The following is a 21,160-nucleotide window of genomic DNA, read 5'->3' as shown; positions in this document are numbered from 1 at the left end:
AAGTTGGGCAGCCCCTGTCAGCCAGGGCAGGGATTGGCCTTTGTTTTATGTTCAGGTAAATGGAGTTGTTCCATCTATGTCCGGGTGGTGCCACCAGCAAAGCCCACACGGCACCAGCACTGGCTGAGCTCCATGTCCAGGAGCAGCCATGGATGCCCACGGTGCGGGCAGGCAGGAGCCAGGCAGGGGCTGCTGTGACCAGGGGCCCCAAGGGGCTGCGGGAGCCCATGTTGAGCATCCCTGGGCTCAGGGCACATCTCCTTCCATGGCATCATCTGGGCCTGAACCACCTGCACTGGCATGCCCAGAAAAAGAGGGGAGCCACCAAGAGCATGTCCAGGGATACAGCCTGACCAGCAGAGTCAGCAGGAAAAAAAAGTTTTGCTAAGCAATGGCCCTTTGATAAAGCCAAAATGTTTATAACCAGGGCAGCCCATTCCTGCTGATAGGGGTACACTCTGAGGGTACAGCTAAGGCCATGAGGTCACAGCAGGCTCTAGGGTGACAGCAGGCTGAGGTCACAGCAGGCTCTGAGGTCACAGAGGTCCCAGAGCCCCGTGGTTGCACAGCACCACAGCCACCGACCACTCAGTCCTTGAGCACAACTGTTGCGGCAGCAGCGGCGGCAGTGGTGCTGACATTGGGACAGCGGTGGCAGCACAGCGGTGGCAGCAAGAGCTGCGGGACTGGCAGAGGGCAAGGCACCATGGCCCTTGCTCTGCGCCTCTCCTCCTGCTCCTCCTGGCAGTGGCCCTGCCTGCCAGGGCTGCCCAGGCAGCTCCGTGGCCAGCGCGGGGAGCAGGTGAGCCGGCGGCCTGGCTCCCCTTTCCCGGGACAGCGCTCCCTTCTCCCCAGGAAGCGTTGGGGATGGTTCTGCAGAGGGCTTTAGGGAGGCTTTCCTCTGTGGGAGGGAGAGAGCCCACAGGGGCCCTGGGCTGCTCCAGCCACCCATCCAGGGATGTTGCACAGGGCATGGAAAGAGTGTGGAGAGTGACCAGAGGCAGCCCAGAGCTCCCCCCTCTGCAGCTTTGGCCATGTCCATTCACATCTGGCTCCCACAGCCTTACCTGATCCCCATACGTGAAGGAACTATTTTGCTCTAAGGTCTACCAAGAGCCCAGAGACAAGACATAGGAGAGAAGAAATCCCTAGAGGCAGGCAAACTTTTGGACCAGATGCTAAGTGATCTGGAGAGACGCCAGTGGTGGGTGCATTTCCCTCCCTTACTGGGCCCAGTTCCCTAAGGCAGAAATGGGATCACAGCAAACCATGGAAATGCTTCTGATCTTTTCTCACTTCTAGGTGAGATCCCTGGGAAGTCTTCTGGAGAAGGATGGGTAAAAGATAGTTTGGAACTATTGGGTGCTTCTGCAGGTAAGTTCTCAGCTTCCATTCATAGCATAATTATTGACATACTGGAAGGAACTGGGTGACAGAAGCTTCTGTGGCTGTTGGGTTACAGGTGTGTCTGCAGGGAGCACTATCCCATCTCCAGGCCTGGATGCTGTGTACAAACCGAGCCCCCATCACAGGGGTGAGTAGTGTGTCCCTGCTGACCCCACAAGCTGAGCACTGCTTTTGTGGGATCCACCCACATGAAGTGGAACTACTTTGCTCTAAGGTCCTCCAACAGGCAAGGCCCAAGACATGGGAGACAAGAAATCCCTGGAAGCCGACAGACTTCTGGACAAGATGCTGAGCGACCTGGAGAGACGCCGTGGTGGGTGCATTTCCCTCAGCCTTCTCCTGAGACTCAGCAGCCGGGGGCTTTCTCTGCACATCTGGACATGCCGTGCCCGGCACAGCAGGAAGGGATCCATGGCAGCCTGGCTGCCCCACTGCTGCTGTCACACCCTGCAGGGCTGTTTCCCAGCCTGGCCTGGCTGCAGCTTCTCCCCAGCCTCTGCAGGAAGGCCTTGGGCATCAGCTGAGAGGGATCAAAAACTGCCCAATGGGACATGCATACCCTGAGATTCCCTGAAATTTCCTGGTCTCGCAGCACATCAGAAGGGGCAGCTGTTAGGAGGAGGGAGGCCCTGGCCAGCCCTAATACCCTGGCCTTTCTCTTGATTCATATCCATGTCTTTCACAAGCATTTGTGCCTGAAGATGGCACCTTCCCAATGGGGAACAACTCCATCTGATCCAGCTGTACCTTTTCCTTTCTCCAGAGATGGAAGAAGAGGCTGTGCTGAAGGCTCTGTTTCCCAGAGGAAGCAGTGGTTCTGTTCCTGCCTCTGCTGCAGGAAGGGAGGCGATGCCAGGCACAGTCACAGGAGGTAATTGCTTTGCCTCTGGGCCTGAGCCCTGCCGAGCCTTGAGCTGCCATGTCTCCTGCCTCCTGCCAGGGATGTTGCACAGGGCCTGCAAACAGTGTGGAGCGTTTCCAGAGCCACCCCAGAGCTCCCCAGGACCCTCTGTAACTTTGGCCACATCCATTCACATCTGGTTCAACAGCCTTAGCAAACCCATACTCGTTAAGTGGAACTATTTTACTCTTAGGTCCACCAAGAGCCCAGAGACAAGACACAGGAGAAAACAAATCCAGGGAGGCAGCCAAACTTTTGGACCAGATGCTAAGTGAACAGGAGAGACGCCGTGGTGGGAGCATTTCCCTCCCTTACTGGGCCGAGTTCCCTAAGGCAGAAAGGGGATCACAGCACAGCATAGAAATGCTTCTGATCTGTGCTCCTTTCTAGGTGACATTGCTGGGACGGCATCTCAAGAAGGTTCAGTGGAAGATGGTTTGGAACTCTTGGGTGCTTCTGCAGGTAAGTTCTAAACTTCCATTCATATCATAATTATTGACAACCTGACAGGAACTGGGTGACAGAAGCTTCTGTGACTATTGAGGTACAGGTGTGTCTGCAGGGAGCACTTTCCCATCTCCAGGGCTGGATGCAGTGTACAAACTCAGCTCCCATCAAAGGGGTGAGTAGTTTGTCCCTGCTGAGCCCACAAGCTGAGCACTGCTTTTGTGGAATCCACCCACATGAAGTGGAACTACTTTGCTTTAAGGTCCTCCAACAGGCAAGGCCCAAGACATGGGAGACAAGAAATCCCTGGAAGCCGACAGACTTCTGGACAAGATGCTGAGTGATCTGGAGAGACGCCGTGGTGGGTGCATTTCCCTCAGCCTTCTCCTGAGACTCAGCAGCCGGGGGCTTTCTCTGCACATCTGGACACGCCGTGCCCGGCACAGCAGGAAGGGATCCATGGCAGCCTGGCTGCCCCTGCTGCTGTCACACCCTGCAGGGCTGTTTCCCAGCCTGGCCTGGCTGCAGCTTCTCCCCAGCCTCTGCAGGAAGGCCTTTGGCATCAGCTCACGGCGGCTCACACTGCCCCACAGGCCATTCACACCCTGAGAACCCCTGAAATTTCCTGGTCTCCCAGCACATCAGAAGGGGCAACTGTTAGGAGGAGGGAGGCCCTGGCCAGCCCTAATACCCTGGCCTTTCTCTTGATTCTTATCCATGTCTTTCACAAGCATTTGTGCCTGAAGATGGCACCTCCCTATGAGGAACAGCTCCATCTGATCCAGCTGTCCCTTTTCCTTTCTCCAGTGATGAAAGGAAAGACTGTGCTGAAGGCTCTGTTTCCCAGAGGAAGCAGTGGTTCTGTTCCAGCCTCTGCTGCAGGAAGGGAGGCGATGCCAGGCACAGTCACAGGAGGTAATTGCTGTGCCTCTGGGCCTGAGCCCTGCTGAGCCTTGAGCTGCCATCTCTGCTGCTGGGCAGAGCGGGCACAGCCCGGACAAGAGCGGCACAGCCCAGAGGAATTATCCCGAGCAGGCTCAGGGCACTTGGGTGCTGAGCAGTCCTGCTGGGCTCCCTCCGTGGGAGACACAGCCCAAAACCTGGGAGGGGCTGCAAGGGGTGCCCATGGTGGGGAAAGGGCAGAGGGGAGAGCAGGGCTTCAGTGTTTCCTGACAGGGCCTGACTCGTTCCCCTGGGGCTGGGGGAGCTGGCCAAGCAGAAGGAGGGAGGGAGGATTGGGAGGAATGGTTGTGGCACTGCTTGCTGCAATTTTCCGAAGGGTTTTATGGTGGGTTTCCTGTCTGGGACTGACAGAATCCCCAGGGGTCCTAGGTGCTGCAACTGCCCTTCCAGGGATGTTGCACAGGGCATGAAAGAATGGGCTGAGTGACCAGGAGCCAACCCAGAGCTCCTCAGGCCCTTCTGCAGCCATGGTCATGTCCATTCACATCTGGCTCCCACTGCCTTACAAGATCCCATTGCAGTGCCCAGGACCATAGGGCAGAAGGGGATCCCAGCACACCATGGAAACGCTTCTCATCTGTGCTTCCCTCTAGGTTGGGATCACGACATGAGTTATTCAGAAAAGCTGATGAATGACCATTTCAAGATTCTAGAACTTGGTCGAGGCAAGTTCTCTCTGATCCTTTCCTGTCAGAATAATCAGTGTCACTGTGGAAAGGGCTCACTCCTGTGACGTTACCCTTTATATAATGTCAGGGTTGAGGGATTCTGGAATCCCCGCCCTACTCCCTTCTGGAGCCCAGGGTGACCCCACAGGATCTCTGTCAGTGGGAAGAAGGGGCATGTAGCTGTCAATGCTCTTCCCATGTGCAATGCCAGTGTCTCCTTCCGTGTGCTCTGTGCAGCCAGGAGAAGAGCAGAGAGGGAAGGGAAGGGCCCTGGTGGTGCCCCTGGGCTGTGCCTTGTGTGGCTCCTTTGCCAGCCCCAGGCAGCCTGAGGATCTCCTGCAGTGCTGGGAGCTGTTCTGTCCTGCCTTTCTTTGCAGATGAACCTATTGGGGAAGGTGATCTGGCTTCCCAACCCACATTCAGGGAAGTGCCCCTGGGAGCTGGTGAGGGTAGGTCAAGGCCTTTCCCCCTGGGGGAGCTGCCAGCTCAGAGCCCAAAGCTCGGCCAGGGGGGCATCGCTGCAGGTGCCAGGACAGAGCCGTGCTCGTGTGTGCCCTCGCCCTGTGCAATCCCCTCACTGATCCTGCGGCTCAGTCTCAGCAGTTTTATGTGAGGGAAGGCCCTGGCTCTGCCCCAAAAGTCTGGATATTTTTGAACCTTATCCAGCACTGTGTCCTGGAGATGCCACCTCTATAATGGGGAATGGTTCCATCTGATCCTCCTGTTCATTTTTCTTTCTCAAGTGATGGGCCAAGAGTCTGTGCAGAAGAGGCCACTTCGTGTAGGAAGCAGTGGCTCAGTGCCAGTCTCTCCTGGAGGGGGGACAGCGATGCCAGGCACAGGCACAGGCACAGGAACAGGAGGTAATGGCTGTGTCAGGCTCAGCCCTTGCCCTTGCATGGCCTGGCAGCAGCTAAAGCTGGAGGCACCTCGGCTTCGTGGCCTCTGGAGCTCGTTCCCAGCCCCTGGGAAAGGGGACTCGTGCACCAAGGTCCCTCCTGCTGCAGCTGCTCCCGAGGCTGCCCTGAGTGCCCAGAGGCCCAAGGCACAGGAGCAGCCCCAAGCAGGAGCCCTGCCATGAGCCCAGGGCCACAGGCAGCCCTGGCTCCCGACTGGGCAGGGGCTGCACTGGCTCCTGACAGGGCCTGACTGTGTCCTCTGGGGCTGGGGGAGCTGTCACGGGGCAGGGAGGGTCGGGGCTGGCAGTGGCTGCTCAGGGATGGGTTGGGCCCGGGTCCCTGGAAGGAGCCACTGCCAAGCAGCTGCGCTGCCCCCGGGCTCTCCTCCCGGCCTTCTGGGCTTTGTTGGGTGGCACAGCCTGTGCCAAGGGGGCCAAGGTGCCCCAGGCCCAGCTCTGGGGGAAACAGAGAACGTCCTGGCTGTATCCAGCAATCTGCCAGCTCAGCAGTGGAGCACAGCACGGGCTCACGCTCCCCATTGCTCCCACAGAGGCAGTCAGCACCTCAAGACATTTTCCGTTTTCCCGCAAGATCATTTTAAAGGGCTTCACCCTGGGAAGATGCATCTTGCTAGGAGTATTGTTCGTCCTACTTGTTTTGTTGGGTCTTTTCTTTTGTTACCTTGCTGCACATTGATACTGATGGAAGAGAAACAGGTAAGTGTTTTGTTGCTCTCCCCCTCAAACAGCTTCATGTGATGGCTGCTTGTAGACAGGAAACATTCCCAGTGAGGCTGATGTGGAGGTGTGGATGATCAGTGGTTTTCCACATAACTCTGCTGAGGGTTCTGCTGCTGCCCAGTGCTTTCAGTGGCCTCCCAATTGCTGGGCCTTGTCCTGGGGAGCCGCTGGGGCTGCAGCCAGTGCTGGCTCCCACTGAGGCTGCGTGGCCAAGAGCAGCCCCAGGAGCAGCGGGCAGAGGCAGAGCAAGGTGGGGAGGAGAAAGAGCGGGGAGCAGATTGCCCTTGAAAGGCAGAGGCGCTCTGGGGCCGCTCCTGGCCAGGGACCCTGCCCAGAGCCATCCCCTGCTGGCCGGGGCCTTGAGGGGCAGCTGTCCAGCTGGGCCAAGCTGTGCCAGCAGCTCCAGCCGTGCTGGGCAGCCTTGCCAGCTCTGGGCCCTGCTGGGCACGAGGCTCCCTGTGTGCCAGGGGCAGCTGGGGCCTCAGACACTCCTCTCTCCACAGTCGCACCTCTGGACAGCAGATGAAAGACGGTGGCAACACCTCACACTGACAGCTTGAGCAGCTCCTCCAGCAGTAATAGGGGCCTGGGCAGTCCTTGCAAGAGCTCTGAGAAGAGGACTCCAAAACGACCATCTGCGAGGGCCCCTCCTATTACCCTGTAAATCCCAGTGCCATCTCTTCTCCCCATGGATATCCCAAAGCGGCATTCACTCCATTTTTTAACTCCCTCTGCCCCATCTCAGCCCATTCCCATGTTCTTCTAGAGACCCCAGCACCAGCCCAGCACTCTCCAGCCCCAGCTGAGAACAACACAGCCCTTCCTCTGCCCCTTAAACCCCTGGCCCTGCCCTCTATACAGCACTGAAGGTGATCCCTTCCCCCCACCCCCATCTGGGTAGCCGATGGCCCATTGTTCTGTTCCAATAAAGAGATGGAGCTGTCACCCCAGTGTCCGTGTGGTACCACCAGCAAAGCCCACACGGCACCAGCACTGGCTGAGCTCCATGTCCAGGAGCAGCCATGGATGCCCACGGTGCGGGCAGGCAGGAGCCAGGCAGGGGCTGCTGTGACCAGCGGGGAGGCCCTGAGGGGCTGAGGGAGCCCGTGCTGAGCGTCCCTGGGCTCAGGGCACATCTCCTTCCGTGGCATCATCTGGGCCTGGGCCTCTGCCAGGGCCATGCCCAGGAAAAGAGGGAAGCTGGGAGATATCAGATAAGTATTGTTAAAGTTGCTAAGGGTTATGTTCACCAGAAGGCCCTGTGGGGAAGGCTCAGCTGCAGGCTGGGAAGTTGGAAGTTGGCTGGAGGTGAGATGCAGTTATGAGGAGGAACGCGTGGACAGCATTTGAATGGGAAGCAGACTGGTGGAAATGATGCGTAGACAGACTGCTGCTGAGCCAGCCAGTGGGTGCCCATCTTCTCTAAAGTTTTGCTTTTGTCTGGTTGAGATTAACGGTATAAAAGGAGGGTGATTTCTCTACTAATGCGATGTCTGCTGGACGCATACGGGGGTACACGTCTCTTTGTTCCCCATTGCTACAGGAAGCCATCAAGAGAATTTCTAGGGACACAGCTTTAGGGCTTTAGGGTGGCATTCCTCTTTGGGAGGGAGAGAGCCCACAGGGGCCCTGGGCTGCTCAAGCCACCCATCCAGGGATGTTGAACACGGGCGTGGACACAGTGTGCAGAGAGAACAGAGCCAGCCCAGAGCCCCCCAGGCCCCTCGGCAGCTTTCGCCATTTCCATTCCCATCTGGCTCCCACAGCCTTACCCGACCTATACACATGAAGTGGAACTATTTTGCTCTAAGGTCTTCCAAGAGCCAAGAGCCATGACACAGGAGATGAGATATCCCTGGATGCAGAGAGACTTCTGAACCAGATGCTAAGTGAACTGGAGAGATGCCATGGTGGGTGCATTTCCCTCCCTTGCTGGGCTCAGTTCCCTAAGGCAGAAAGGGGATCACAGCACACCATCGAAAAGCTTCTGTTCTGTGCTCCTTTCTTGGTGACATTTCTGGGAAGTCTTCTCAAAGAGGTTCAGTGGAAGATGGTTTGGAAATCTTGGGTGCTTCTGCAGGTAAGTTCTAAACTTCCTCAATGCCATAATCACTGAAAACGTGACAGGAATCAGGTGACAGAAGCTTCTGTGAATACTGAGGTACAGGTGTGTCTGCAGGGAGCACTATCCCATCTCCAGGCCTGGATGCAGTGTACAAACCCAGCCCCCATCGCAGGGGTGAGTAGTGTGTCCCTGAGCACTGCTTTTGTGGGATCCACCCACATGAAGTGGAACTACTTTGCTTCTAAGGTCCTCCAACAGGCAAGGCCCAAGACATGGGAGACAAGAAATCCCTGGAAGCCGACAGACTTCTGGACAAGATGCTGAGTGATCTGGAGAGACGCCGTGGTGGGTGCATTTCCCTCAGCCTTCTACTGAGACTCAGCAGCCGGGGGCTTTCTCTGCTCATCTGGAAATGCCATGCCTGGCACAGTGGGAAGGGATCCATGGCAGCCTGGCTGCCCTGGTGCTGCTGTCACACCCTGCAGGGCTGTTTCCCAGCCTGGCCTGGCTGCAGCTCCTCCCCAGCCTCTGCAGGAAGGCCTCTGGCATCAGCTCACAGGCAGCTCACACTGCCCCACAGGCCATTCACATCCTGAAATCCCCTGAAATTTCCTGGTCTGGGGGTAGATCTGAAAGGGCAGCTGTTTCGAGAAGGGAGGGCCCTGGCCAATCCAAACAATTTATAGGATTTTCCGATGCTTATGACTTTGACAATCAATGGCTCCTGAAGGTGCCACCTCCCCAATGGGGAATGGTTCCATCTGATCTGGTTGTCCCTTTCTCCAGTGATGAAAGGAAAGACTGTGCTGAAGGCTCTGTTTCCCCGAGGAAGCAGTGGTTCTGTTCCAGCCTCTGCTGCAGGAAGGGAGGCAATGCCAGGCACAGTCACAGGAGGTAATTGCTGTGCCTCTGGGCCTGAGCCCTGCTGAGCCTTGAGCTGCCATCTCTGCTGCTGGGCAGAGCGGGCACAGCCCGGACAAGAGCGGCACAGCCCAGAGGAATTATCCCGAGCAGGCTCAGGGCACTCGGGTGCTGAGCAGTCCTGCTGGGCTCCCTCCGTGGGAGACACAGCCCAAAACCTGGGAGGGGCTGCAAGGGGTGCCCATGGTGGGGAAAAGGCAGAGAGGGAGAGCAGGGCTCCAGTGTGTCCTGACAGGGCCTGACTCTGTTTCCTGGGGCTGGGGGAGCTGTTCCAGCAGAAACAGGGAAGGAGAGATAGCAGAAGGCAGGAAGAGAGGGAGGGAGGGCAGGAGGAAGGTTGGGAGGTATGGCTGTGGCACTGCCTTCAGCAGTTTTCCCCAGGGCTTTAACAAGACTTTCTGCTGGGGGAATGAGACACCCCCATGGACCCCGAGCTGCTCCAGCCACCACACAAGGCTGTTGCAGAGTGGCTGCAAAGATTGTGCAGAGTGACCAGGAGTCAGACAAGAGCCCCCCAGGCTCCTCTGTAACTTTATCCATGTCCATTAACTTGTGGCTCTGACAGCCTTACCCAACATATACGCAGGAAGTGCAATTATTTTGCACTGAGGTCTTCCAAGAGTCCAAAGACAAGACACAGGTGACAAGAAATCCCTGTAGGCAGAGAGACTTCTGGACCAGATGCTAAGTGAACTGGAGAGAGGCTGTGGTGGGTACATTTCCCTCCCTTGCAGTGCCCAATTCCCTAAGGAGAAACGGGATCACAGCACACCATGGAAATGCTTCCGATCTGTGCTCCTTTCTTGGTGACATTTCTGGGAAGTCTTCTCAAGGAGGTTCAGTGGAAGATGGTTTGGAAATCTTGCGAGCTTCTGCAGGTAAGTTCTCAACTTCCCCTATAGCATAATCATTGACAACCTGGCAGGAATCAGGTGACAGAAGCTTCTGTGTCTCTTGAGTTACAGGTGTGTCTGCAGGGAGCACTTTCCCATCTCCAGGGCTGGATGCTGTGTACAAACCCAGCTCCCATCGCAGGGGTGAGTAGTTTGTCCCTGCTGACCCCACAAGCTGAGCACTGCTTTTGTGGGATCCACCCACATGAAGAGGAACTACTTTGCTCTAAGGTCCTCCAACAGGCAAGGCCCAAGACATGGGAGACAAGAAATCCCTGGAAGCCGACAGACTTCTGGACGAGATGCTGAGTGATCTGGAGAGACGCCGTGGTGGGTGCATTTCCCTCAGCCTTCTCCTGAGACTCAGCACCCGGGGGCTTTCTCTGCTCATCTGGACACGCCGTGCCCGGCACAGTGGGAAGGGATCCATGGCAGCCTGGCTGCCCCACTGCTGCTGTCACACCCTGCAGAGCTGTTTCCCAGCCTGGCCTGGCTGCAGCTCCTCCCCAGCCTCTGCAGGAAGGCCTTTGGCATCAGCTCACACGGAGCCCAAACTGCCCCACGGGCAATGCATACACTGAGATCCCTGCACTTCCCAGTCTTTATGGTAAATCAGGAGAGGTGGTGGTTGGGATACGATACAGCCCTCTCACACCCCCTTGAGCCTGGGCCTTTTCCTGGTCCTTCTCCATATCTCTAACAAATATTGCTCCCTGAAGATGCCACCAGCCAAATGCAGAACAGTTCCATCTGATCCAGATGTCTCCCTCCCTTTCTCCATAAGACATGGACATAGATGTTCTGTGGAAGGCAGCATTTCCCCGGGGAAGCAGTCGCTCATCAACAGCCCCTGCTTCAAGAAAAAAGGCGACGCCAGGCACGGGCACAGGCACAGGCACAGGAGGTAATGGCTGTGTCAGGCTCAGCCCTTGCCCTTGCATGGCCTGGCAGCAGCCAAAGCTGAAGGCACTTCAGCTTCGAGGCCTCTGGAGCTCGTTCCCAGCCCCTGGGAAAGGGGACTCGTGCACCAAGGTCCCTCCTGCTGCAGCTGCCCCCGGAGCTGCCCTGAGTGCCCAGAGGCACAAGGCACAGGAGCAGCCCCGAGCAGGAGCCCTGCCATGAGCCCAGGGCCACAGGCAGCCCTGGCTCCCGACTGGGCAGGGGCTGCACTGGCTCCTAACAGGGCCTGACTGTGTCCTCTGGGGCTGAGGGAGCTGTCACGGGGCAGGGAGGGTCGGGGCTGGCAGTGGCTGCTCAGGGATGGGTTGGGCCCGGGTCCCTGGAAGGAGCCACTGCCCAAGCAGCTGCGCTGCCCCCGGGCTCTCCTCCCGGCCTTCTGGGCTTTGTTGGGTGGCACAGTCCTGTGCCAAGGGGGCCAAGGTGCCCCAGGCCCCAGCTCTGGGGGAAACAGAGAACTGTCCTGGCTGTATCCAGCGAGCTGCCAGCTCAGCAGTGGAGCACAGCACGGGCTCACACTCCCCATTGCTCCCACAGGAGGCAGTCAGCACCTCAAGACATTTTCCGTTTTCCCGCAAGATCATTTTAAAGGGCTTCACCCTGGGAAGATGCATCTTGCTAGGAGTATTGTTCGTCCTACTTGTTTTGTTGGGTCTTTTCTTTTGTTACCTTGCTGCACATTGATACTGATGGAAGAGAAACAGGTAAGTGTTTTGTTGCTCTCCCCCTCAAACAGCTTCATGTGATGGCTGCTTGTAGACAGGAAACATTCCCAGTGAGGCTGATGTGGAGGTGTGGATGATCAGTGGTTTTCCACATGAACTCTGCTGAGGGTTCTGCTGCTGCCCAGTGCTTTCAGTGGCCTCCCAATTGCTGGGCCTTGTCCTGGGGAGCCGCTGGGGCTGCAGCCAGTGCTGGCTCCCACTGAGGCTGCGTGGCCAAGAGCAGCCCCAGGAGCAGCGGGCAGAGGCAGAGCAAGGTGGGGAGGAGAAAGAGCGGGGAGCAGATTGCCCTTGAAAGGCAGAGGCGCTCTGGGGCCCGCTCCTGGCCAGGGACCCTGCCCAGAGCCATCCCCTGCTGGTCGGGGCCTTGAGGGGCAGCTGTCCAGCTGGGCCAAGCTGTGCCAGCAGCTCCAGCCGTGCTGGGCAGCCTTGCCAGCTCTGGGCCCTGCTGGGCACGAGGCTCCCTGTGTGCCAGCGGCAGCTGGGGCCTCAGACACTCCTCTCTCCACAGTCGCACCTCTGGACAGCAGATGAAAGACGGTGGCAACACCTCACACTGACAGCTTGAGCAGCTCCTCCAGCTAGTAATAGGGGCCTGGGCAGTCCTTGCAAGAGCTCTGAGAAGAGGACTCCAAAACGACCATCTGCGAGGGCCCCTCCTATTACCCTGTAAATCCCAGTGCCATCTCTTCTCCCCATGGATATCCCAAAGCGGCATTCACTCCATTTTTTAACTCCCTCTGCCCCATCTCAGCCCATTCCCATGTTCTTCTAGAGACCCCAGCACCAGCCCAGCACTCTCCAGCCCCAGCTGAGAACAACACAGCCCTTCCTCTGCCCCTTAAACCCCTGGCCCTGCCCTCTATACAGCACTGAAGGTGATCCCTTCCCCCCACCCCCATCTGGGTAGCCGATGGCCCATTGTTCTGTTCCAATAAAGAGATGGAGCTGTCACCCCAGTGTCCGTGTGGTACCACCAGCAAAGCCCACACGGCACCAGCACTGGCTGAGCTCCATGTCCAGGAGCAGCCATGGATGCCCACGGTGCGGGCAGGCAGGAGCCAGGCAGGGGCTGCTGTGACCAGCGGGGAGGCCCTGAGGGGCTGAGGGAGCCCGTGCTGAGCGTCCCTGGGCTCAGGGCACATCTCCTTCCGTGGCATCATCTGGGCCTGGGCCTCTGCCAGGGCCATGCCCAGGAAAAGAGGGAAGCTGGGAGATATCAGATAAGTATTGTTAAAGTTGCTAAGGGTTATGTTCACCAGAAGGCCCTGTGGGGAAGGCTCAGCTGCAGGCTGGGAAGTTGGAAGTTGGCTGGAGGTGAGATGCAGTTATGAGGAGGAACGCGTGGACAGCATTTGAATGGGAAGCAGACTGGTGGAAATGATGCGTAGACAGACTGCATGCTGAGCCAGCCAATGGGTGCCCATCGTCTCTAAAGTTTTGCTTTTGTCTGGTTGAGATTAACGGTATAAAAGGAGGGTGATTTCTCTACTAATGCGATGTCTGCTGGACGCATACGGGGGTACACGTCTCTTTGTTCCCCATTGCTACAGGAAGCCATCAAGAGAATTTCTAGGGACACAGCTTTAGGGCTTTAGGGTGGCATTCCTCTTTGGGAGGGAGAGAGCCCACAGGGGCCCTGGGCTGCTCAAGCCACCCATCCAGGGATGTTGAACACGGGCGTGGACACAGTGTGCAGAGAGAACAGAGCCAGCCCAGAGCCCCCCAGGCCCCTCGGCAGCTTTCGCCATTTCCATTCCCATCTGGCTCCCACAGCCTTACCCGACCTATACACATGAAGTGGAACTATTTTGCTCTAAGGTCTTCCAAGAGCCAAGAGCCATGACACAGGAGATGAGATATCCCTGGATGCAGAGAGACTTCTGAACCAGATGCTAAGTGAACTGGAGAGATGCCATGGTGGGTGCATTTCCCTCCCTTACTGGGCTCATGTTCCCTAAGGCAGAAAGGGGATCACAGCACACCATCGAAAAGCTTCTGTTCTGTGCTCCTTTCTTGGTGACATTTCTGGGAAGTCTTCTCAAAGAGGTTCAGTGGAAGATGGTTTGGAAATCTTGGGTGCTTCTGCAGGTAAGTTCTAAACTTCCTCAATGCCATAATCACTGAAAACGTGACAGGAATCAGGTGACAGAAGCTTCTGTGAATACTGAGGTACAGGTGTGTCTGCAGGGAGCACTATCCCATCTCCAGGCCTGGATGCAGTGTACAAACCCAGCCCCCATCACAAGGGTGAGTAGTGTGTCCCTGAGCACTGCTTTTGTGGGATCCACCCACATGAAGTGGAACTACTTTGCTCTAAGGTCCTCCAACAGGCAAGGCCCAAGACATGGGAGACAAGAAATCCCTGGAAGCCGACAGACTTCTGGACAAGATGCTGAGTGATCTGGAGAGACGCCGTGGTGGGTGCATTTCCCTCAGCCTTCTACTGAGACTCAGCAGCCGGGGGCTTTCTCTGCTCATCTGGAAATGCCATGCCTGGCACAGTGGGAAGGGATCCATGGCAGCCTGGCTGCCCCTGGTGCTGCTGTCACACCCTGCAGGGCTGTTTCCCAGCCTGGCCTGCCTGCAGCTCCTCCCCAGCCTCTGCAGGAAGGCCTCTGGCATCAGCTCACAGGCAGCTCACACTGCCCCACAGGCCATTCACATCCTGAAATCCCCTGAAATTTCCTGGTCTGGGGGTAGATCTGAAAGGGCAGCTGTTTCGAGAAGGGAGGGCCCTGGCCAATCCAAACAATTTATAGGATTTTCCGATGCTTATGACTTTGACAATCAATGGCTCCTGAAGGTGCCACCTCCCCAATGGGGAATGGTTCCATCTGATCTGGTTGTCCCTTTCTCCAGTGATGAAAGGAAAGACTGTGCTGAAGGCTCTGTTTCCCCGAGGAAGCAGTGGTTCTGTTCCAGCCTCTGCTGCAGGAAGGGAGGCAATGCCAGGCACAGTCACAGGAGGTAATTGCTGTGCCTCTGGGCCTGAGCCCTGCTGAGCCTTGAGCTGCCATCTCTGCTGCTGGGCAGAGCGGGCACAGCCCGGACAAGAGCGGCACAGCCCAGAGGAATTATCCCGAGCAGGCTCAGGGCACTCGGGTGCTGAGCAGTCCTGCTGGGCTCCCTCCGTGGGAGACACAGCCCAAAACCTGGGAGGGGCTGCAAGGGGTGCCCATGGTGGGGAAAAGGCAGAGGGGAGAGCAGGGCTCCAGTGTGTCCTGACAGGGCCTGACTCTGTTTCCTGGGGCTGGGGGAGCTGTTCCAGCAGAAACAGGGAAGGAGAGATAGCAGAAGGCAGGGAGAGAGGGAGGGAGGGCAGGAGGAAGGTTGGGAGGTATGGCTGTGGCACTGCCTTCAGCAGTTTTCCCCAGGGCTTTAACAAGACTTTCTGCTGGGGGAATGAGACACCCCCATGGACCCCGAGCTGCTCCAGCCACCACACAAGGCTGTTGCAGAGTGGCTGCAAAGATTGTGCAGAGTGACCAGGAGTCAGACAAGAGCCCCCCAGGCTCCTCTGTAACTTTATCCATGTCCATTAACTTGTGGCTCTGACAGCCTTACCCAACATATACGCAGGAAGTGCAATTATTTTGCACTGAGGTCTTCCAAGAGTCCAAAGACAAGACACAGGTGACAAGAAATCCCTGTAGGCAGAGAGACTTCTGGACCAGATGCTAAGTGAACTGGAGAGAGGCTGTGGTGGGTACATTTCCCTCCCTTGCAGTGCCCAATTCCCTAAGGAGAAACGGGATCACAGCACACCATGGAAATGCTTCCGATCTGTGCTCCTTTCTTGGTGACATTTCTGGGAAGTCTTCTCAAGGAGGTTCAGTGGAAGATGGTTTGGAAATCTTGCGAGCTTCTGCAGGTAAGTTCTCAACTTCCCCTATAGCATAATCATTGACAACCTGGCAGGAATCAGGTGACAGAAGCTTCTGTGTCTCTTGAGTTACAGGTGTGTCTGCAGGGAGCACTTTCCCATCTCCAGGGCTGGATGCTGTGTACAAACCCAGCTCCCATCGCAGGGGTGAGTAGTTTGTCCCTGCTGACCCCACAAGCTGAGCACTGCTTTTGTGGGATCCACCCACATGAAGAGGAACTACTTTGCTTTCAGGTCCTCCAACACCAAGGCCCAAGACATGGGAGACAAGAAATCCCTGGAAGCCGACAGACTTCTGGACGAGATGCTGAGTGATCTGGAGAGACGCCGTGGTGGGTGCATTTCCCTCAGCCTTCTCCTGAGACTCAGCACCCGGGGGCTTTCTCTGCTCATCTGGACACGCCGTGCCCGGCACAGTGGGAAGGGATCCATGGCAGCCTGGCTGCCCCACTGCTGCTGTCACACCCTGCAGAGCTGTTTCCCAGCCTGGCCTGGCTGCAGCTCCTCCCCAGCCTCTGCAGGAAGGCCTTTGGCATCAGTTCACACGGAGCCCAAACTGCCCCACAGGCAATGCATACACTGAGATCCCTGCACTTCCCAGTCTTTATGGTAAATCAGGAGAGGTGGTGGTTGGGATACGATACAGCCCTCTCACACCCCCTTGAGCCTGGGCCTTTTCCTGGTCCTTCTCCATATCTCTAACAAATATTGCTCCCTGAAGATGCTACCAGCCAAATGCAGAACAGTTCCATCTGATCCAGATGTCTCCCTCCCTTTCTCCATAAGACATGGACATAGATGTTCTGTGGAAGGCAGCATTTCCCCGGGGAAGCAGTCGCTCATCAACAGCCCCTGCTTCAAGAAAAAAGGCGACGCCAGGCACGGGCACAGGCACAGGCACAGGAGGTAATGGCTGTGTCAGGCTCAGCCCTTGCCCTTGCATGGCCTGGCAGCAGCCAAAGCTGGAGGCACTTCAGCTTCGAGGCCTCTGGAGCTCGTTCCCAGCCCCTGGGAAAGGGGACTCGTGCACCAAGGTCCCTCCTGCTGCAGCTGCCCCCGGAGCTGCCCTGAGTGCCCAGAGGCCCAAGGCACAGGAGCAGCCCCAGAGCAGGAGCCCTGCCATGAGCCCAGGGCCACAGGCAGCCCTGGCTCCCGACTGGGCAGGGGCTGCACTGGCTCCTAACAGGGCCTGAACTGTGTCCTCTGGAGCTGAGGGAGCTGTCACGGGGCAGGGAGGGTCGGGGCTGGCAGTGGCTGCTCAGGGATGGGTTGGGCCCGGGTCCCTTGGAAGGAGCCACTGCCCAAGCAGCTGCGCTGCCCCCGGGCTCTCCTCCCGGCCTTCTGGGCTTATGTTGGGTGGCACAGCCAGTGCCAAGGGGGCCAAGGTGCCCCAGGCCCCAGCTCTGGGGGAAATAGAGATTGTCCTGGCTGTATCCAGCGAGCTGCCAGCTCAGCAGTGGAGCACAGCACGGGCTCACACTCCCCATTGCTCCCACAGAGGCAGTCAGCACCTCAAGACATTTTCCGTTTTCCCGCAAGATCATTTTAAAGGGCTTCACCCTGGGAAGATGCATCTTGCTAGGAGTATTGTTCGTCCTACTTGTTTTGTTGGGTCTTTTCTTTTGTTACCTTGCTGCACATTGATACTGATGGAAGAGAAACAGGTAAGTGTTTTGTTGCTCTCCCCCTCAAACAGCTTCATGTGATGGCTGCTTGTAGACAGGAAACATTCCCAGTGAGGCTGATGTGGAGGTGTGGATGATCAGTGGTTTTCCACATAACTCTGCTGAGGGTTCTGCTGCTGCCCAGTGCTTTCAGTGGCCTCCCAATTGCTGGGCCTTGTCCTGGGGAGCCGCTGGGGCTGCAGCCAGTGCTGGCTCCCACTGAGGCTGCGTGGCCAAGAGCAGCCCCAGGAGCAGCGGGCAGAGGCAGAGCAAGGTGGGGAGGAGAAAGAGCGGGGAGCAGATTGCCCTTGAAAGGCAGAGGCGCTCTGGGGCCCGCTCCTGGCCAGGGACCCTGCCCAGAGCCATCCCCTGCTGTTCGGGGCCTTGAGGGGCAGCTGTCCAGCTGGGCCAAGCTGTGCCAGCAGCTCCAGCCTGTGCTGGGCAGCCTTGCCAGCTCTGGGCCCTGCTGGGCACGAGGCTCCCTGTGTGTCAGCTGGCAGCTGGGGCCTCAGACACTCCTCTCTCCACAGTCGCACCTCTGGACAGCAGATGAAAGACGGTGGCAACACCTCACACTGACAGCTTGAGCAGCTCCTCCAGTAGTAATAGGGGCCTGGGCAGTCCTTGCAAGAGCTCTGAGAAGAGGACTCCAAAACGACCATCTGCGAGGGCCCCTCCTATTACCCTGTAAATCCCAGTGCCATCTCTTCTCCCCATGGATATCCCAAAGCGGCATTCACTCCATTTTTTAACTCCCTCTGCCCCATCTCAGCCCATTCCCATGTTCTTCTAGAGACCCCAGCACCAGCCCAGCACTCTCCAGCCCCAGCTGAGAACAACACAGCCCTTCCTCTGCCCCTTAAACCCCTGGCCCTGCCCTCTATACAGCACTGAAGGTGATCCCTTCCCCCCACCCCCATCTGGGTAGCCGATGGCCCATTGTTCTGTTCCAATAAAGAGATGGAGCTGTCACCCCAGTGTCCGTGTGGTACCACCAGCAAAGCCCACACGGCACCAGCACTGGCTGAGCTCCATGTCCAGGAGCAGCCATGGATGCCCACGGTGCGGGCAGGCAGGAGCCAGGCAGGGGCTGCTGTGACCAGCGGGGAGGCCCTGAGGGGCTGAGGGAGCCCGTGCTGAGCGTCCCTGGGCTCAGGGCACATCTCCTTCCGTGGCATCATCTGGGCCTGGGCCTCTGCCAGGGCCATGCCCAGGAAAAGAGGGAAGCTGTGGAGATATCAGATAAGTATTGTTAAAGTTGCTAAGGGTTATGTTCACCAGAAGGCCCTGTGGGGAAGGCTCAGCTGCAGGCTGGGAAGTTGGAAGTTGGCTGGAGGTGAGATGCAGTTATGAGGAGGAACGCGTGGACAGCATTTGAATGGGAAGCAGACTGGTGGAAATGATGCGTAGACAGACTGCTGCTGAGCCAGCCAATGGGTGCCCATCGTCTCTAAAGTTTTGCTTTTGTCTGGTTGAGATTAACGGTATAAAAGGAGGGTGATTTCTCTACTAATGCGATGTCTGCTGGACGCATACGGGGGTACACGTCTCTTTGTTCCCCATTGCTACAGGAAGCCATCAAGAGAATTTCTAGGGACACAGCTTTAGGGCTTTAGGGTGGCATTCCTCTTTGGGAGGGAGAGAGCCCACAGGGGCCCTGGGCTGCTCAAGCCACCCATCCAGGGATGTTGAACACGGGCGTGGACACAGTGTGCAGAGAGAACAGAGCCAGCCCAGAGCCCCCCAGGCCCCTCGGCAGCTTTCGCCATTTCCATTCCCATCTGGCTCCCACAGCCTTACCCGACCTATACACATGAAGTGGAACTATTTTGCTCTAAGGTCTTCCAAGAGCCAAGAGCCATGACACAGGAGATGAGATATCCCTGGATGCAGAGAGACTTCTGAACCAGATGCTAAGCGAACTGGAGAGACGCCATGGTGGGTGCATTTCCCTCCCTTGCTGGGCTCATGTTCCCTAAGGCAGAAAGGGGATCACAGCACACCATCGAAAAGCTTCTGTTCTGTGCTCCTTTCTTGGTGACATTTCTGGGAAGTCTTCTCAAAGAGGTTCAGTGGAAGATGGTTTGGAAATCTTGGGTGCTTCTGCAGGTAAGTTCTAAACTTCCTCAATGCCATAATCACTGAAAACGTGACAGGAATCAGGTGACAGAAGCTTCTGTGAATACTGAGGTACAGGTGTGTCTGCAGGGAGCACTATCCCATCTCCAGGCCTGGATGCAGTGTACAAACCCAGCCCCCATCACAAGGGTGAGTAGTGTGTCCCTGAGCACTGCTTTTGTGGGATCCACCCACATGAAGTGGAACTACTTTGTTCTAAGGTCCTCCAACAGGCAAGGCCCAAGACATGGGAGACAAGAAATCCCTGGAAGCCGACAGACTTCTGGACAAGATGCTGAGTGATCTGGAGAGACGCCGTGGTGGGTGCATTTCCCTCAGCCTTCTACTGAGACTCAGCAGCCGGGGGCTTTCTCTGCTCATCTGGAAATGCCATGCCTGGCACAGTGGGAAGGGATCCATGGCAGCCTGGCTGCCCTGGTGCTGCTGTCACACCCTGCAGGGCTGTTTCCCAGCCTGGCCTGCCTGCAGCTCCTCCCCAGCCTCTGCAGGAAGGCCTCTGGCATCAGCTCACAGGCAGCTCACACTGCCCCACAGGCCATTCACATCCTGAAATCCCCTGAAATTTCCTGGTCTGGGGGTAGATCTGAAAGGGCAGCTGTTTCGAGAAGGGAGGGCCCTGGCCAATCCAAACAATTTATAGGATTTCCTGATGCTTATGACTTTGACAATCAATGGCTCCTGAAGGTGCCACCTCCCCAATGGGGAATGGTTCCATCTGATCTGGTTGTCCCTTTCTCCAGTGATGAAAGGAAAGACTGTGCTGAAGGCTCTGTTTGCCCCGAGGAAGCAGTGGTTCTGTTCCAGCCTCTGCTGCAGGAAGGGAGGCAATGCCAGGCACAGTCACAGGAGGTAATTGCTGTGCCTCTGGGCCTGAGCCCTGCTGAGCCTTGAGCTGCCATCTCTGCTGCTGGGCAGAGCGGGCACAGCCCGGACAAGAGCGGCACAGCCCAGAGGAATTATCCCGAGCAGGCTCAGGGCACTCGGGTGCTGAGCAGTCCTGCTGGGCTCCCTCCGTGGGAGACACAGCCCAAAACCTGGGAGGGGCTGCAAGGGGTGCCCATGGTGGGGAAAAGGCAGAGGGGAGAGCAGGGCTCCAGTGTGTCCTGACAGGGCCTGACTCTGTTTCCTGGGGCTGGGGGAGCTGTTCCAGCAGAAACAGGGAAGGAGAGATAGCAGAAGGCAGGGAGAGAGGGAGGGAGGGCAGGAGGAAGGTTGGGAGGTATGGCTGTGGCACTGCCTTCAGCAGTTTTCCCCAGGGCTTTAACAAGACTTTCTGCTGGGGGAATGAGACACCCCCATGGACCCCGAGCTGCTCCAGCCACCACACAAGGCTGTTGCAGAGTGGCTGCAAAGATTGTGCAGAGTGACCAGGAGTCAGACAAGAGCCCCCCAGGCTCCTCTGTAACTTTATCCATGTCCATTAACTTGTGGCTCTGACAGCCTTACCCAACATATACGCAGGAAGTGCAATTATTTTGCACTGAGGTCTTCCAAGAGTCCAAAGACAAGACACAGGTGACAAGAAATCCCTGTAGGCAGAGAGACTTCTGGACCAGATGCTAAGTGAACTGGAGGGAGGCTGTGGTGGGTACATTTCCCTCCCTTGCAGTGCCCAATTCCCTAAGGAGAAACGGGATCACAGCACACCATGGAAATGCTTCCGATCTGTGCTCCTTTCTTGGTGACATTTCTGGGAAGTCTTCTCAAGGAGGTTCAGTGGAAGATGGTTTGGAAATCTTGCGAGCTTCTGCAGGTAAGTTCTCAACTTCCCCTATAGCATAATCATTGACAACCTGGCAGGAATCAGGTGACAGAAGCTTCTGTGTCTCTTGAGTTACAGGTGTGTCTGCAGGGAGCACTTTCCCATCTCCAGGGCTGGATGCTGTGT

The 21,160-nt window shown here is 57.0% G+C and overlaps 1 protein-coding gene across 1 annotated transcript; it reads left to right on the top strand.

Annotated features, from left to right (window-relative positions):
• The first annotated feature begins 607 nt into the window (after positions 1 to 607).
• On the top strand, positions 608 to 4,526 carry LOC130258488 (uncharacterized). Its single transcript, XM_056501889.1, has 13 exons — positions 608 to 802; positions 1,105 to 1,204; positions 1,303 to 1,374; positions 1,463 to 1,534; positions 1,622 to 1,720; positions 2,171 to 2,278; positions 2,502 to 2,600; positions 2,699 to 2,770; positions 2,859 to 2,930; positions 3,018 to 3,116; positions 3,563 to 3,670; positions 4,312 to 4,383; positions 4,522 to 4,526. Exons 5-13 carry the CDS (start codon positions 1,648 to 1,650, stop codon positions 4,524 to 4,526), a joined length of 708 nt encoding a protein of 235 aa, XP_056357864.1. The 5' UTR covers positions 608 to 802; positions 1,105 to 1,204; positions 1,303 to 1,374; positions 1,463 to 1,534; positions 1,622 to 1,647.
• Positions 4,527 to 21,160: the final 16,634 nt, after the last annotated feature.

Source organism: Oenanthe melanoleuca, chromosome 12 (genome assembly GCF_029582105.1).
Source record: "Oenanthe melanoleuca isolate GR-GAL-2019-014 chromosome 12, OMel1.0, whole genome shotgun sequence".
Taxonomy (NCBI): domain Eukaryota; kingdom Metazoa; phylum Chordata; class Aves; order Passeriformes; family Muscicapidae; genus Oenanthe; species Oenanthe melanoleuca.
Note: the sequence above shows the minus strand (reverse complement) of the source record. Positions and strands in the feature narration are given on the sequence as shown.

Coding starts and splice junctions, on each gene's coding strand:
- LOC130258488 (XM_056501889.1), top strand. CDS start 1,648: ATGGGAGACAAGAAATCCCTGGAAGCCGACAGACTTCTGGACAAGATG. Junction 1,721..2,170: donor CGACCTGGAGAGACGCCGTG/GTGGGTGCATTT, acceptor TCCTTTCTCCAG/AGATGGAAGAAGAGGCTGTG. Junction 2,771..2,858: donor ACTCTTGGGTGCTTCTGCAG/GTAAGTTCTAAA, acceptor ATTGAGGTACAG/GTGTGTCTGCAGGGAGCACT.